Consider the following 12,931-nt stretch of genomic DNA (forward strand, 5'->3'; position numbering starts at 1 on the left):
AAAGCATGTAACATACCTGCTTGTTGTCACATTAGCCTCAATCTCAGTCTTTTTTTTTTTGGTGGTGACTCCATTTGATACCTTCACAGATGCCTTTGTTTTCACTACTGTAAAAGTAAATTCAAAGTTAATTGCAGGGGGAAATGCATTGCATGTTAGTACTGAAAAAATCTAATATATGAGGATCAGTTATTGAGAAGATGATACATGCTAAAGTTGTAAAATGTTTACTGTTTTCGATGGCTATTAATTGACCATAAAGTCAGTTTATACTCATTTACAGGGGAAGAATGTAGCTTACAATTTATAGTAGATTGTTTTCAAGCTTCCCTGGCTGGTTTTCAGTGTAGACCAGCCTGAGACTAATCAGAAGAGAACATGAAAGAAAGAATTATAAAAAATTACCACTCTGTTTTTTCCCTTCCTCTACCAATTTATCCTCTTTGGTTTCCTCTGTCTGTTCACCCGCAGTCTGGATATCAATGTTTGAATTTGCTGACTTGCTGGAACTTGCTGCCACAGTCACCAAGGAGGGAGATTCCTTCCCTGAGGTTTTTTTCAATGGCTTTGCTTTGTTCTGCATGCTTGAGGTTACTGTCAGCACTTTAGGTCTGGCACCTGCAATTTTTCCTTCATGATTCTTTAGTCCTTTGCTGCTTCCTGAATTTTTTGGTCCACTTGCAGATGATGTCTTTTCTATATCTTGCTTGGTAAGCATGGTTTCAGCCTTCAGATTTCCATTATTTTCTATTTTTGTCTTTATAACAGCTCTAGCCTTTGGCAAAGCAGATTTTTCCCCAGGTTTGGAATCCTTAGTAATCTTGGAAACTAATTTTTTACCATCTTTCCCCTTTACATCCTCATGCTTTGAAGTCTTATTAACAGTGTTTCTATTGGTGGATGCATGTCCAGATGCTCCTAATCCATCAGATTTCATTTTATCCTGATTAGTGGAAGAATCTCCCCAGCAATCTTTCTTGCTGTATTCTGCCTGGGAAGTATTCCTTGTACCAACAGATGCAGTAGAAGCTTTATTTAGCTAGGGGAAAAAAATGGCATCAGAAAAATCCCCAAACTAAACATTTGTAATACCAAAGTATCCATAATCTGTAATTTCTGAAATACATCTACTTTTAAAGTAGTACATGAATCTAAAGTAACAAAATTCAACATAGAAATAAATTTATATATATGTGTGTATATACATACACACACATACACATACACAAACACACACAACATTTTAGCTCAGTTTGCTGGCTTTCAAGAATATTAAAGTATGCACTGCGTAGAGGAGACAGAAATACCTGAATGTCACTTTTACTTTGGAGAAATTACTGTAATATTTACTTATTTATATTATTAGTGTCTGCTTAAGTAAGAAAATTTTTTTGAGTTATATGTGCGTGTTTTCCAAAAAGGAACAAAGACTATGCATTATTACAACCATAAAGCCAACAATTATTTTACAACACATGATGTTTTTAACCATTACCAACAGCAATGCCAATATTGATTCTTTCAGGTAAAGAGGAACTCAAACACGGAGAATTAAGTGCATGAAAGCGAATCTTTGTGATACCAGTGTCATTGCAATGTATGCAAGACTGCCAAATCATGTTAAACCCATACTGGCTTTTATTAATAATGTAGTTTTGAGTGTGAGGTTTCAATAGAAGAGTTGTTAAGGGCACTAATAAATATTTTTCAGAGCAGGGAGTGTAACAGACTCAGTGTTGTGGTGGATTGTAATAATAACAGAGATTCATTAGCTCAGTAGCAAACCATTTGCTCTGGGAAGCAGATGAGTATCATTATGTAGCAAGAGAGGAATGTGAGGTGCTGAACACAAATTCCTGCCTTTTATTTGAGCTTATCTGTTTGAAAATGTCGCAGAACACAGTCTGAGTCCTAAGACGTTTCCAGTAATCAACATTACTGATCCTGCAGAAACAGTTTACAAGAAAATACAGTTTTTCAAAAGCAAGTTCCATTAAGCAATATGGAAAATAAGTATTAATTTTAAAAAACAATTAAAATAGTTTTGTTTGCAATTCTCTGAATGCTTTAAATGTTTGGATATAAATCCTTACCTGAGAACTGGTGAATACAGGTTTTTTGCCAAGTCTGCGGTCATCACCCTTGTCAAATGCAGCTGTAAAAGGAACAAGCAGTTTCTTCACTGTTTGGCAGGAAAGAAGGGGGACAGAAATCAAGCCAGTCTACTCAGTTAACATCATGTGAAATCAGAAAGCACTTCTTTGGGTCCTGATTTACTTTAGAAAGGCTAATTTTGATGACATGGCAAGTGTAAAGTGGAAATACATGGTTTTATGTTTGGAACAAAAATGTGGGATCTGTAATGACATCTCATGGCCATAAGCAAGTTACTTAACTCTTCTGTTTCCCCATGTCCATAGTAAGACACTAGTTTATCCAAGCTCAATTCATTTAAAGCTAGCAGTGCACTGAGACCTTTGGAAGTGTACATAATTTACAAAAAGATACCTTCAAATTTAGAATACTAACAGCTTTTAAGTGTATTGTTAATTATAAGGTATTTATTTATAAATATATATAAATATAAATATATATAAAGAAAATATTAATTACATTAAAGCAAATTGTATTAGTTTTCAAAATTGGCAAAGCCAAAATACCTAAATGTACACACTAAGGTCATAATGCCTCTTTAGATAGCATGCAGCATAATGTCATGAGAATTATCCCTGTGATTGTCATGTGGAGTTTTCAGGCAGTGAATGCCTTTTTTTTTATCTGATGTACTCTGGGAGGAAAGCAGTTTTCAACAAAGCTCTTAAATCAATTGCACTTGTAGAATACAAAAGGGATATTTATAGACACTGTACAGGCCCGGAATCGATAGCTTTCATTTATTTCTGTATTCATATTTCAGATAGAAAAAAGGTTTTGCAAAAAATACATAAAAAATTTAGGCATTCAGTGCCTCTGATTCTGAGGTACTATACATGGAAACATTTTTAGTATATATAATACAAAAATTCTGCCAAATTCTTACTAAAGATACTAAAAATAATTTTTATGTAGGTCTCTAAAAATCACACAAAAGGTATGCTGAAAATGGCACCCCAGGGATCTAATCCTTTTTCTAGCAGTGACTCTGCATATTAATACATACCAATATATTAAGACAAAATCCTTATAAACTTGTGCCTAAGAAAACACAAGATAGGTTGTAAATTACAAAAACACAAGATAATCTCTCTTATTTTGGCATTTTTTCTCCTCTCTTCTAGCCTTCTAAATCTATATAGGCTAAATTTCCAGGAGAAAAGCCACCACCAGAAATCTTTAAGATGAAAGTTGATCTAAGTTATCCTAGACATATTTCACCTGAGGATTAAAATTTGTCTACCAGTACTGTACGATTGCTTTGCCTGTAATTAAAACCAGATAATTCATGCAAACATTTCAGTCTTTTCATATATAAAATGAATGCAACTTTAGTCAGAATTTAACTAAAAGGAAACAAAACAATTTTTGGCAAGATAAGATTTTGGAAAATTAAGACACACCTTTATTTTAAATATTTTTTTCTATTGAAAGCACTAGTGTAAAGTATTCAAAACATCATTCACAATAGAGACACGATCATCTTAAAAGTAAACCACCCCAAATCAGGACAACCCACCCTTTTTTTTAAAGCCAACTCCTCTGCTTCTGAAGGATTTTATAATCAAGAAGAAATCCTATCCCTGTTTTACAGAGTAGTATGAGATATTATTTGGCTGCATCTCCAAATCATCCTTAGAAAGACTGTCACTGCATCTTTCAGCATGTAATTGTAGAATAAAATTTTCATCTACCTCTAGGCATAAACATTTTTATTATATCACTGCTACTAATATCTTTAATGGAGAGGACATAAAAATGTTCATGTCTCCTTGGAATCAAAAGTGATTTGAATTCAGAGAAGTATTTAACATTCTTTTCTTTTACAACACTGTACTGTCAAAGCTAATACTAAACCATAACCTGAACTCCATCATCAGTTCCACATCCTCGGAATCCTCGTGTACTTCAAAACAAAGGAGCATTCAGAACAAAAACTCCTTTTTGTTGGAAGTGCTGTCTGTTAAAATGTTGAGAGCACACCATGCAGCTCCTTGGGGGCTCTCTGCAGCAGCACACACAGGATCACAATGCCAATCAGCCAGGAGCCAGCTATCTGCATTTGCTCACAGTGCACAGGATGAGCATTATGCAAGAGACGAGCAATATTTATACAGCATGGAGAAAAAGATAAAGGGCAGAAACGGAACTCATGGAACAGATAATCTGCTTTGTGCAAATTTAATTCATCCACAGCTCTTATCTCCTTAAAAATGAGGCAGATCAGGTTTTTAATCCTACTGCAGTGTTTTTAGTAATTCAGAGTAGCTGTAAATAAGAATAGAATCCATCTACATGATGGTGGGGGTGGGGGGGTTTCTATCATATATACTCCTAAAAAGAAAAGCAGGGAAGACTCTTCACAGAAAATGACTTACTGATTCCCACGTTTGAAACTAGCTAAGCATGCCATCATGCTTCTATTCTAAAACACCACTTCAAAACACAAAGAAGCACAAATTTTGCTTTAATTTGTATCAGGCTCCAAAATTCCATGTGCATTGTATCCACTAAAAAGATTGCTAAGAATTCTAATGCCATTTGATGCCAGACATACCTGCTTGTATTTTCTGTTGATGGTCTGGCCTCATCAGCTTCCAGCCTTCTGTGTGACGAACAGCATAAAAAGACTGAACCAGGAAGACCCAGAGCTTATCACGCAGCGCCTGGATCTTGCACGTAAAACCCTGTGTTCAAGTAACAAATCAGCAGCTGGCGAGGGGCAGATTGTCATAGCAACCAGTCATTATTCCTTTCAGAATCTACTTACTCCCTAAGCTAGATCAATGATGTCATCACTTATATTTTATAACGGTCTGGTAGATGGAGATGCTGGTTTTGAAGGATTATTGCCCACCACAGAGATTTTTTCCATAGTTAAAAAGCTACAAATTACAGCACTGGTAAACATTACATTGCTCTCATTGCTCTTTTTTTCCTTTTCTTTTTTGCTGTTTTTTTTAAAATTTATTTTAAATGAACCCCATAATAGCTCTTCACTGTCAGCTGTGTCACAACAAGGTCAAATACTCCAGGGAAAAATAATGTATTTGATTAAATTTTCATTGCTTTGACCAAGTAAATCTATAATAGCACCAGATTGTAGTAATTAATTTTTCATTTATTTTTTATTCTTTGTCATACTATTTATGAATTGTTCCCAGCATTAGTCAACCACAGCTTAAACATCATTATTTAGCTTGTGTGAATATACATGGTATGTTACACACATGGAGGCTGACACTTCCACCCAATCAAAAAAACACACACTGAATTAAGTGACAGTCCTTGCTTTAGAGGACAGTTTTAAACAAAAGCAAATGTACCTGTGACCTTCACAAAAAGCGGGGGAAATATTTAGGGAAGAAGAGAATAAGCTTTCTTCCCCTTGTAAGTTTTAGGTAATGCAGCATTTTGCTAAGTTTTTCTCTTATCACAAATTTAAACTGATAATAAAGACCAACAGGGCAGTGCTACCCATAGGACTTACTTTTTCGGTAATACACAGGAATTTTCTGATTGCCAGGATGGGATTTCTCTTTAAAGTAAACAAATGCCTACATTTTCTGTACTTCCAAAAGGACCCTGGATTTATGCAGATGCTTTCCTGTATGACGCCAGTTGCATGACTGAGCCATCTGAGCTCACACCACATCATCTGATTTGAACCATGACATGAAACTGTACCAGAATAGTTTTTCTACAAACACTGCACACTGAAGAACCTACCATCTCCCTCACATTTGCAGAGTCCAACAACATATCCACTGCTACAAGAAGAAAGCAGCTATTTTCATTATTAACGCTTTTTTCAATTGTGCTGAAAATTAGTTCTAGAAGATCAGGTTCGCTGCTCATTGCCTGTGCCTGAGGAAACAACAAAAGGCAGTGCTTTAAAACAAAAGCGTGTACTTTGTATGCGAAAACATTACCGAGCAGAGAGGATCTGCTGTCAAGCTGTGCAGGAGGTATTCCAAAGCTGAGCATCTTCTTTTGTATCCGTTCCATAACCCCACCCCTCTCCAGGCCTCTAGGAAATTATCCTGAGGCCTCGCTCATTAACAGAGATTTTAGAACCAAGCACACTGTAATGAATTTACAGCCCCATGCAGCTCTGGATCCAAAGGCAAGTTGTTTTAACATTTCCCTCTTTATTTTTTTCACTCCTCTGTACATATTAAAAAACATATTTCACAGGAGAAATGAACTGGCTGCATGACTTGGTAAGTTCACACTAGAACTTGCAGCATTGCCACACTGGTGAAACTCACAACACAAATCAGTATAATTTGAGTACTCTCCTCCTACTCAAAATCTTGTAAATTTCTGCTGTTATTCCAGGGGTCTGAAAGCTTTTGCAAAACCGGTATCTGTACTTTTAGCAACATAGAAACTGTACCACTGAATCAACTGGAACCTGAATGAAGTATTAGCCCTGTGTATGCAAGCATTTACATGCTTTAAAACAAACCTGAAAATCTTAGCACTGCCAACGTTTGGTTTTGTTTTTTTTTCCCCCCACAAAATTGTACCTCAAAGCAAAAAGTTGAAACCATTTTGGTAATTTAGCAGGCTGAACTTTCCAGATGTGATATAATTCAATTTATTTGGAAGTATATAAAAACTTGAGGGCACTTCTTACCTGCAACAAAACAGAGAAGCCTTCATTTTGTACTACATGTAGGAAGTTTGCAACAATGAAAGTTACACATTCCTCATGGAGCCTCGATGCCAAGGCCACAGCTGCCTCCGTCCATTTCACTCGGGGAAGGCTATTGATCAGCCGGTCACTCTCCATCAAACGGGAAGCAGCATTCTTGTGGCTCTTGAAACAGAAACAGAAATTAGCCTGTTGCCAAGCAATTATAAAATAGCGTCTGTTCAGTTACTGAGCTTTTACACAGGGATCCAATCATGTCATTATGTCCCCTAATTAAATAAATTTTGGTGTTTATAATTCTTAATATTATTTGTGCCTTTGAAACTAAAGCAGAACAAGAAATCTGAAGTTAGGTAATAGTTTTCAATAGCTTTTGTTGTATTTTTAAAACTGCATCATTAGATACTGCCGTCCTTAAGAAAATAAGGCAAATGCTAGCTGGAGAAGCTGAATAGAGAACAAGATCATAGGTCACTGAAAGATGTAATAAATTCTTGAATAAAACTGCTTAAGTTGAGGTTCTAGGTGAGTGTGGATGGCCTTCGGGATAAAGAGAAAACTTTTTTGTAATTATGATTCCTTTTGCTTTATTTAAAGGAGTCACACAACAAATATTTGTCTTCCCAGATGGAGTTTTAACTGAACTTTGTTGTCTAAAGTTTCTCAGTGAAAAGTAACTGTTTGTTTCTAGTTACATTTCAAACATACAAACAAATTTGAGCATATTTATTATCCTGGCCTGTGTCTGGTTCTTTCATGCATTGCATCAGCACAGTACCTGAGGGCAACTTCTACTGGCTAACACGTCACTTGAAAAGAACTTGGAATTTATGGTTATCCACATTAGAATGGCCTGAAAGCTCTATTCAATGTGAACTAGCAGGACACTGATAAATTATGCATTAACACTTGAAAAAGCAACATTTCAGATAAATATTTGACACAAAAACCCCTACTGCAAATTCAGATCACAATCACGTTTGTCCTATGTGAGTTAGAAAAGAGTACCTTCTTTGTGCATATTATAGTTAAAAGATAAAATCTGACCATGCATTGTTAAAATATATTTTAAAAATTATTTTACTCATCTCTGGTCAAACTCAGTTTGCTTCTCTGCAGATCATAAATATGCTTATGGTTTGATTTTGCTCCCACTAGACTCAACTACAAGCTTTTTGAATTGTCTCAAATTCAACCCCTGCTTACAAGGCAATAAGCATTTACTCCCATTAGACACTTCCAGTGAAATACAAAATGCCTTCATTGACTTCTAATTAAATCAGTACTTTGTAGAAGTGGTTCTAACTGAATTTTACTTCTCTTATTGTACTTTTTTCCTAACCATTTTAAAGTAGAGTCCACTTTAATTATTAAAACCCCGGTAATTTTTTTGCATGAAGTTGAGACATCAGGGATAGGCACACATTAAGCACCTGGACAGTGCTTTAAATGGCACTCACATTTTAATATTTCTATGTTCATCATTGTGGTTTCCTGGGGATTTTCCCACCAACAGTCTCCTTTTCTTTGCACCTTTTTTGTCCTCTAAAGGGCTGTCACATTAACTAGATTTTACACTTGCAGCATCAGTAAATGAAAGGATCAGCAGAATTATATTGTTTAACTGGGTGTAGCTGTTAAGTTTTACAGCAGAGAACTTTAGCAGCAGAGAAAAAGGACTGTAAATCATAAAGTAGCCCCTGCAAAATTAATGTCAGACCTTTTCTTCTTCATCCCTCAAGCAGGCCTAAAGCATTTTTGTAGATTGTGAAAAACTCCCCTGGGAATTCTGCAAGTTTTTGGAATGAGTATCTTAAACACTGAAATGAATGCTCACCAGAAGCATTCTCTGGGCAAAAGAGGCTTGTGCTTTATTGTTTAATTTTGTAACTCCAGATTGTTTCAAGACTTCAATCCATAAAATACCAGTGAATCGTGCAAAGACACACCAACATAAATTTTAAATCATTAACATGGGAACTAAAACCCACTTTAGCACAAAGTGCAAAAATCTTCCAGAGAAGCTGGGTACACAACAGGGGCAGTACCAAGTACCATACATTGTACCAAGTACAATGCCATGACTGTTCTGCAAATGCTGGCAAGGTAGCACATGGATTTCAACACAAACTGTAACCACAGCATCTTTATATACTAGAATAAGGGGAAGAAAGGCCTGAACATTTATGTTTCAGCTGTCCAAATATTGTTGCACAAAGGGCTAGAGAAGAACCTAGAACTATGTCTACATGTGCTCACAGCTACAGTACACACCTGAGGTAGTTTGGAATTGGAAGTGGAAGCTGTTCTATGAACAGCTGTAGATCAGAATGAACTGATCTAGATCTGAAAATGTTACTTCTTAAATTTTATACAATGTATGATACACATTACTGTGTATTTATTCTAGGAATAGCTCAGTATCATGATATAATACAATGGCAAAACACCCAGCATCTTGAGATGCCAGACATACTCTTGAGGGATTAGAGCTGCCATCTTTGTTCTGTTAGATTTATGCATTGTGGTAGAACTGTTCAGGTTTTATAACTGTGGATGTTCTCAAGCTTCTTTTGGTCACAGAATCACAGTTGAGCTGGAAGGTACTCTCAGGGATCATAGAGTCCATCTCCTGGCCCTGCACAGCACCATTCCCGAGAGTCACACTGTGCCTGAGAGCATTGTCCAAACACTTCCTGAACTCTGCTAAGCTGATGCTGTGACCACTGCCCTGGGGAGCTGTTCCAGTGCCCAACCACCCTCTGGAGGAAGAGCCTTTACCAACTATCTAACCTAAAGGCACAGCCCTGAAATCTGTCCTTTTTCAGACTTTCATCAGAATATGCAGTTGCAGCTGCCACCCCTAGCTGACCTGCTGGCCTCAGCACTTTAAGTATTTCATCACAGAAGTCCTGAAAAAACCAGTCCCAAGAAGGCTTTGCAGTCCTTTCAGCAAGGGGTAGTTCTTGGCCAGAACCATTCAAGAGTGCAACTCTTGAACCAGTGCTGTTTGACAGTGTGAATGGCCACACCAGAGTATTTAGTTTGGGTAACACAGTAACACAGAGATGGGAACAAGGACTTCAGCATGAGATACATGAGATGTCACGCATTTAGTTGTTGGTTGTATGCTAGAACCAAAATCAGGCTGTGAATGTTACCTGAGCTAGTTAGATTACATTTTGTCTGTGACAATCCACATTAGAACTGTACACACAAACAGTCATGATTGGCAGCAGCTCTACAGATTTACCTTTATTTCTACATACTTTTCATATATCTGTTACAATTCAGTGTGTATTTACAGGCTGAGTACTCAACTAAACTTATGTTAACAGATCTAGTTAAAATCAGCTACCTTAAGTCAGCTCTGAGCATAGTTTTATACAGAAATACAATTAGAAAATACTTCAATTTAGGCAGGTCTAAATTGGAACAATATAAGTAAGTGCCACAAAAAATGAAAGCTGAGCTTTGGGGGGACCAGGGTAGTACTGTTATCTGAGAAGTAAAATACATAGATACTATACTGCTACTTTATTTTTGTGAAGTCAGCCTGCCTGTAAACAAATAGCTTGTGATCCTCGATAGCCAGTGACCACCTGAGGTCTGAAAAAAAAGTCAGTTTTTTCCAAATTAGAATACAGGTAAAGATGAAAAGGCAATCACAAATGATGTATGCCAACATGTAACACAGAAACTGATACAGTGATTTCCTGTTCCTCACTATCCAAATACATAATCAGAGAATCAGAGGGATGGCTGGGTTGAAAGGGACTGTACAGTTCCTCTAATCCCACCCTCCCTGCTGTAGGCAGGGGCAATTTCCACTGGACCAGGTTTCTCAGAGCCCCATCCAATCTGGCCTTGAACACTTCCACAATGTTGCAGTTGATGTCACAGTTGTGTTTCATAAACATATTTTCTATTATTATGGTGGACTTGGATGTGATGATCACTAGACAGTGTATCATGAAGCATAACAATAACATTTCACATCAAAATTTTTTTTAAATTGTTATTTTAATTGGAACTTTTACATAGTATAAATGTACTACAGATTTAAGATACTGTATTTATTATCTCTTAAATTACATTGCACAGCTAAATAAGGAAAAAATTTGCATTGCTCTATGTTTAAACAAAGCACACTACTTACCAAAGAGTTAATCAACATAACAAGACAATTGTTCTGAAGTTCAGTAGGTAAATTGGCAAAGCTTTTCTCTGAAAAACATCTTGCAAAATGTTTTCCTACCCATCTGTTGAAAAGAGAGCCATTCTTAGGTAAGGAAGATGAAAAATGTTCTATCTTCACTTGCTAGCATAAGTGATACCTCTAAAGTATTGTGAAGAAAAAACGCTTAAAATGTAAATGTTTCATATGCCAAAATATACCCCATCTTGCAAAATAAAATAATTTAAACAGAAATAAATTAAAGATAAATTAAAAACAATTTTATTTTACTTACTTCATGCAAGCAGTATATAGGTTTTCCACTCCCAATGAATGAGCAATAGCCATGCACTCTAGTACAGGTTGTTGTTTGCCAGGGACAGGCTAGAGTTGTTAGAAAATTATCACAATTATTGTACATTTTTAATTACAGAAACCATACAGAAGTACAAAATATTCAGTTCAAAGATTCAGAAGTAATGTCAGCTGCCATGTTATTTAAGTTTGTTTGCCTTTATGCAGTCATCTATTTCCATTTGTCAGTAAAGTAGGATTCAGCCTCATGAGCCTAATGCATGAAAGTGCTCAGCTCTAAGCAGGTGTTTGTTTTTAAACCAATTTTAATTGAACAGACATTTTTTTCTAAATATATGCCCATGAAACAAGATATGCAAATATATAGCATTTCCACATGCCCACCAAGAACAGTTACATTTACAATAGCACATATTAAACTATACTCAGTGTAATTTAATACACTGAATTAATCATGTGGAATACTGCTTTTAATCAGCTGGGGTTTCTAAGTGTCTCTAACGAGGTGGATGATATCACAGGCCTTTTTCCCATCATCTATCCCAGATTCACACCTGAGCACAGGGACTGTTGACTTCAGCCAACACCTTGATCATGTAGTTCTTACATATCTTGCACTAGGATTTAGTGTGAAGTCATAGATTTAAAATTCTCAGGTTCTGAAGCATAAGAGGTGACATACCTTTTGGAAGAAATTGCAGTAATCTCTTTTCAAAATGTAGATAGCTACTTCTTTTAGTCCATCCAGCCCATACATGTCTGCAATGCCCAACATGCGACTAAAGAGAATGCAGTAGTGACAGAAATAAAAAAAAAATCCTTGTGATATATGCATCTTGCTTACAGGACAATTTACATGCTAACTTCTCCTCTCGGTTCAGTCAGAATTTACTGCAGAAAGAGACTGATAACCAAGTATGACACTTGCCAAAGAATAATCTTCAAAGCAGAAACATATATTGACCTAATAATAATCTCCCAGCCATCAAGTTCAGCCTGCATAAAACAAGCTTCCACCATAGCTGAGAAACTGTTTAGAAGACTCTCAGTTTCTCCTCTTTAAGGATAGCAAATTAAAAAAAAATTAGTGCCAGCAGAATTCTGGAATTTAGTACATTTTTTTCCAAAGATAACATAAAATGTTATTGATGACATTCTTAAAAAGCAGAATGAGCAAACTATTAATTATTTTATATAATAATCAATACCATAATTTTATTTTCTATATCAATTCATTAGCTAAGCATTGATATTGGGACATATTATAAACTATTTCATATTTTTACAAAATTGTAGCTTTTTTAATGTTTAATGGCAGAGTTCATCACCTAATATATAAATGATTTCAGAGAATAATTTACAAATTTCAGAATTTACTTCATTAATACAGGATTATGTATAAAACTGTGATTAAAAATATCCCAGAAGAAAATGCCAACATTTACATTGGTTCTATATATCATCTTTCATGGATCTAAGATTAACTATTTAGCCTTCTCATCACCTCAAGTGATTATTCAAAAATAAATTTAAAATATTAGTTGTTATATACTATCACAGTTTGTATATACTAACACACAATATATCACATATATTATTTTGAAAACTAAAAGGAAGGTACAGGC

At 35.8% G+C, this 12,931-nt stretch overlaps 1 protein-coding gene across 2 annotated transcripts in view; it reads right to left on the reverse strand.

Annotated features, from left to right (window-relative positions):
- The window catches only part of BTBD8 (BTB domain containing 8), a 38,351-nt gene that overhangs the window by 9,914 nt on the left and 15,506 nt on the right, over positions 1-12,931 (reverse strand). For both annotated transcript variants that reach the window (XM_056497933.1, XM_056497934.1), the window contains 9 exons: positions 11,989-12,085; positions 11,287-11,375; positions 10,974-11,076; positions 6,797-6,979; positions 5,884-6,021; positions 4,712-4,841; positions 2,094-2,155; positions 406-1,039; positions 17-107 (listed from right to left, as the gene is read on the reverse strand). In XM_056497933.1, coding sequence (XP_056353908.1) covers positions 17-107; positions 406-1,039; positions 2,094-2,155; positions 4,712-4,841; positions 5,884-6,021; positions 6,797-6,979; positions 10,974-11,076; positions 11,287-11,375; positions 11,989-12,085 — 1,527 coding nt within the window. The remainder of the gene's footprint in view (positions 1-16; positions 108-405; positions 1,040-2,093; positions 2,156-4,711; positions 4,842-5,883; positions 6,022-6,796; positions 6,980-10,973; positions 11,077-11,286; positions 11,376-11,988; positions 12,086-12,931) is intronic.

The sequence above is a fragment of the Oenanthe melanoleuca genome, chromosome 8 (genome assembly GCF_029582105.1).
Source record: "Oenanthe melanoleuca isolate GR-GAL-2019-014 chromosome 8, OMel1.0, whole genome shotgun sequence".
In the NCBI taxonomy this organism is placed as follows: domain Eukaryota; kingdom Metazoa; phylum Chordata; class Aves; order Passeriformes; family Muscicapidae; genus Oenanthe; species Oenanthe melanoleuca.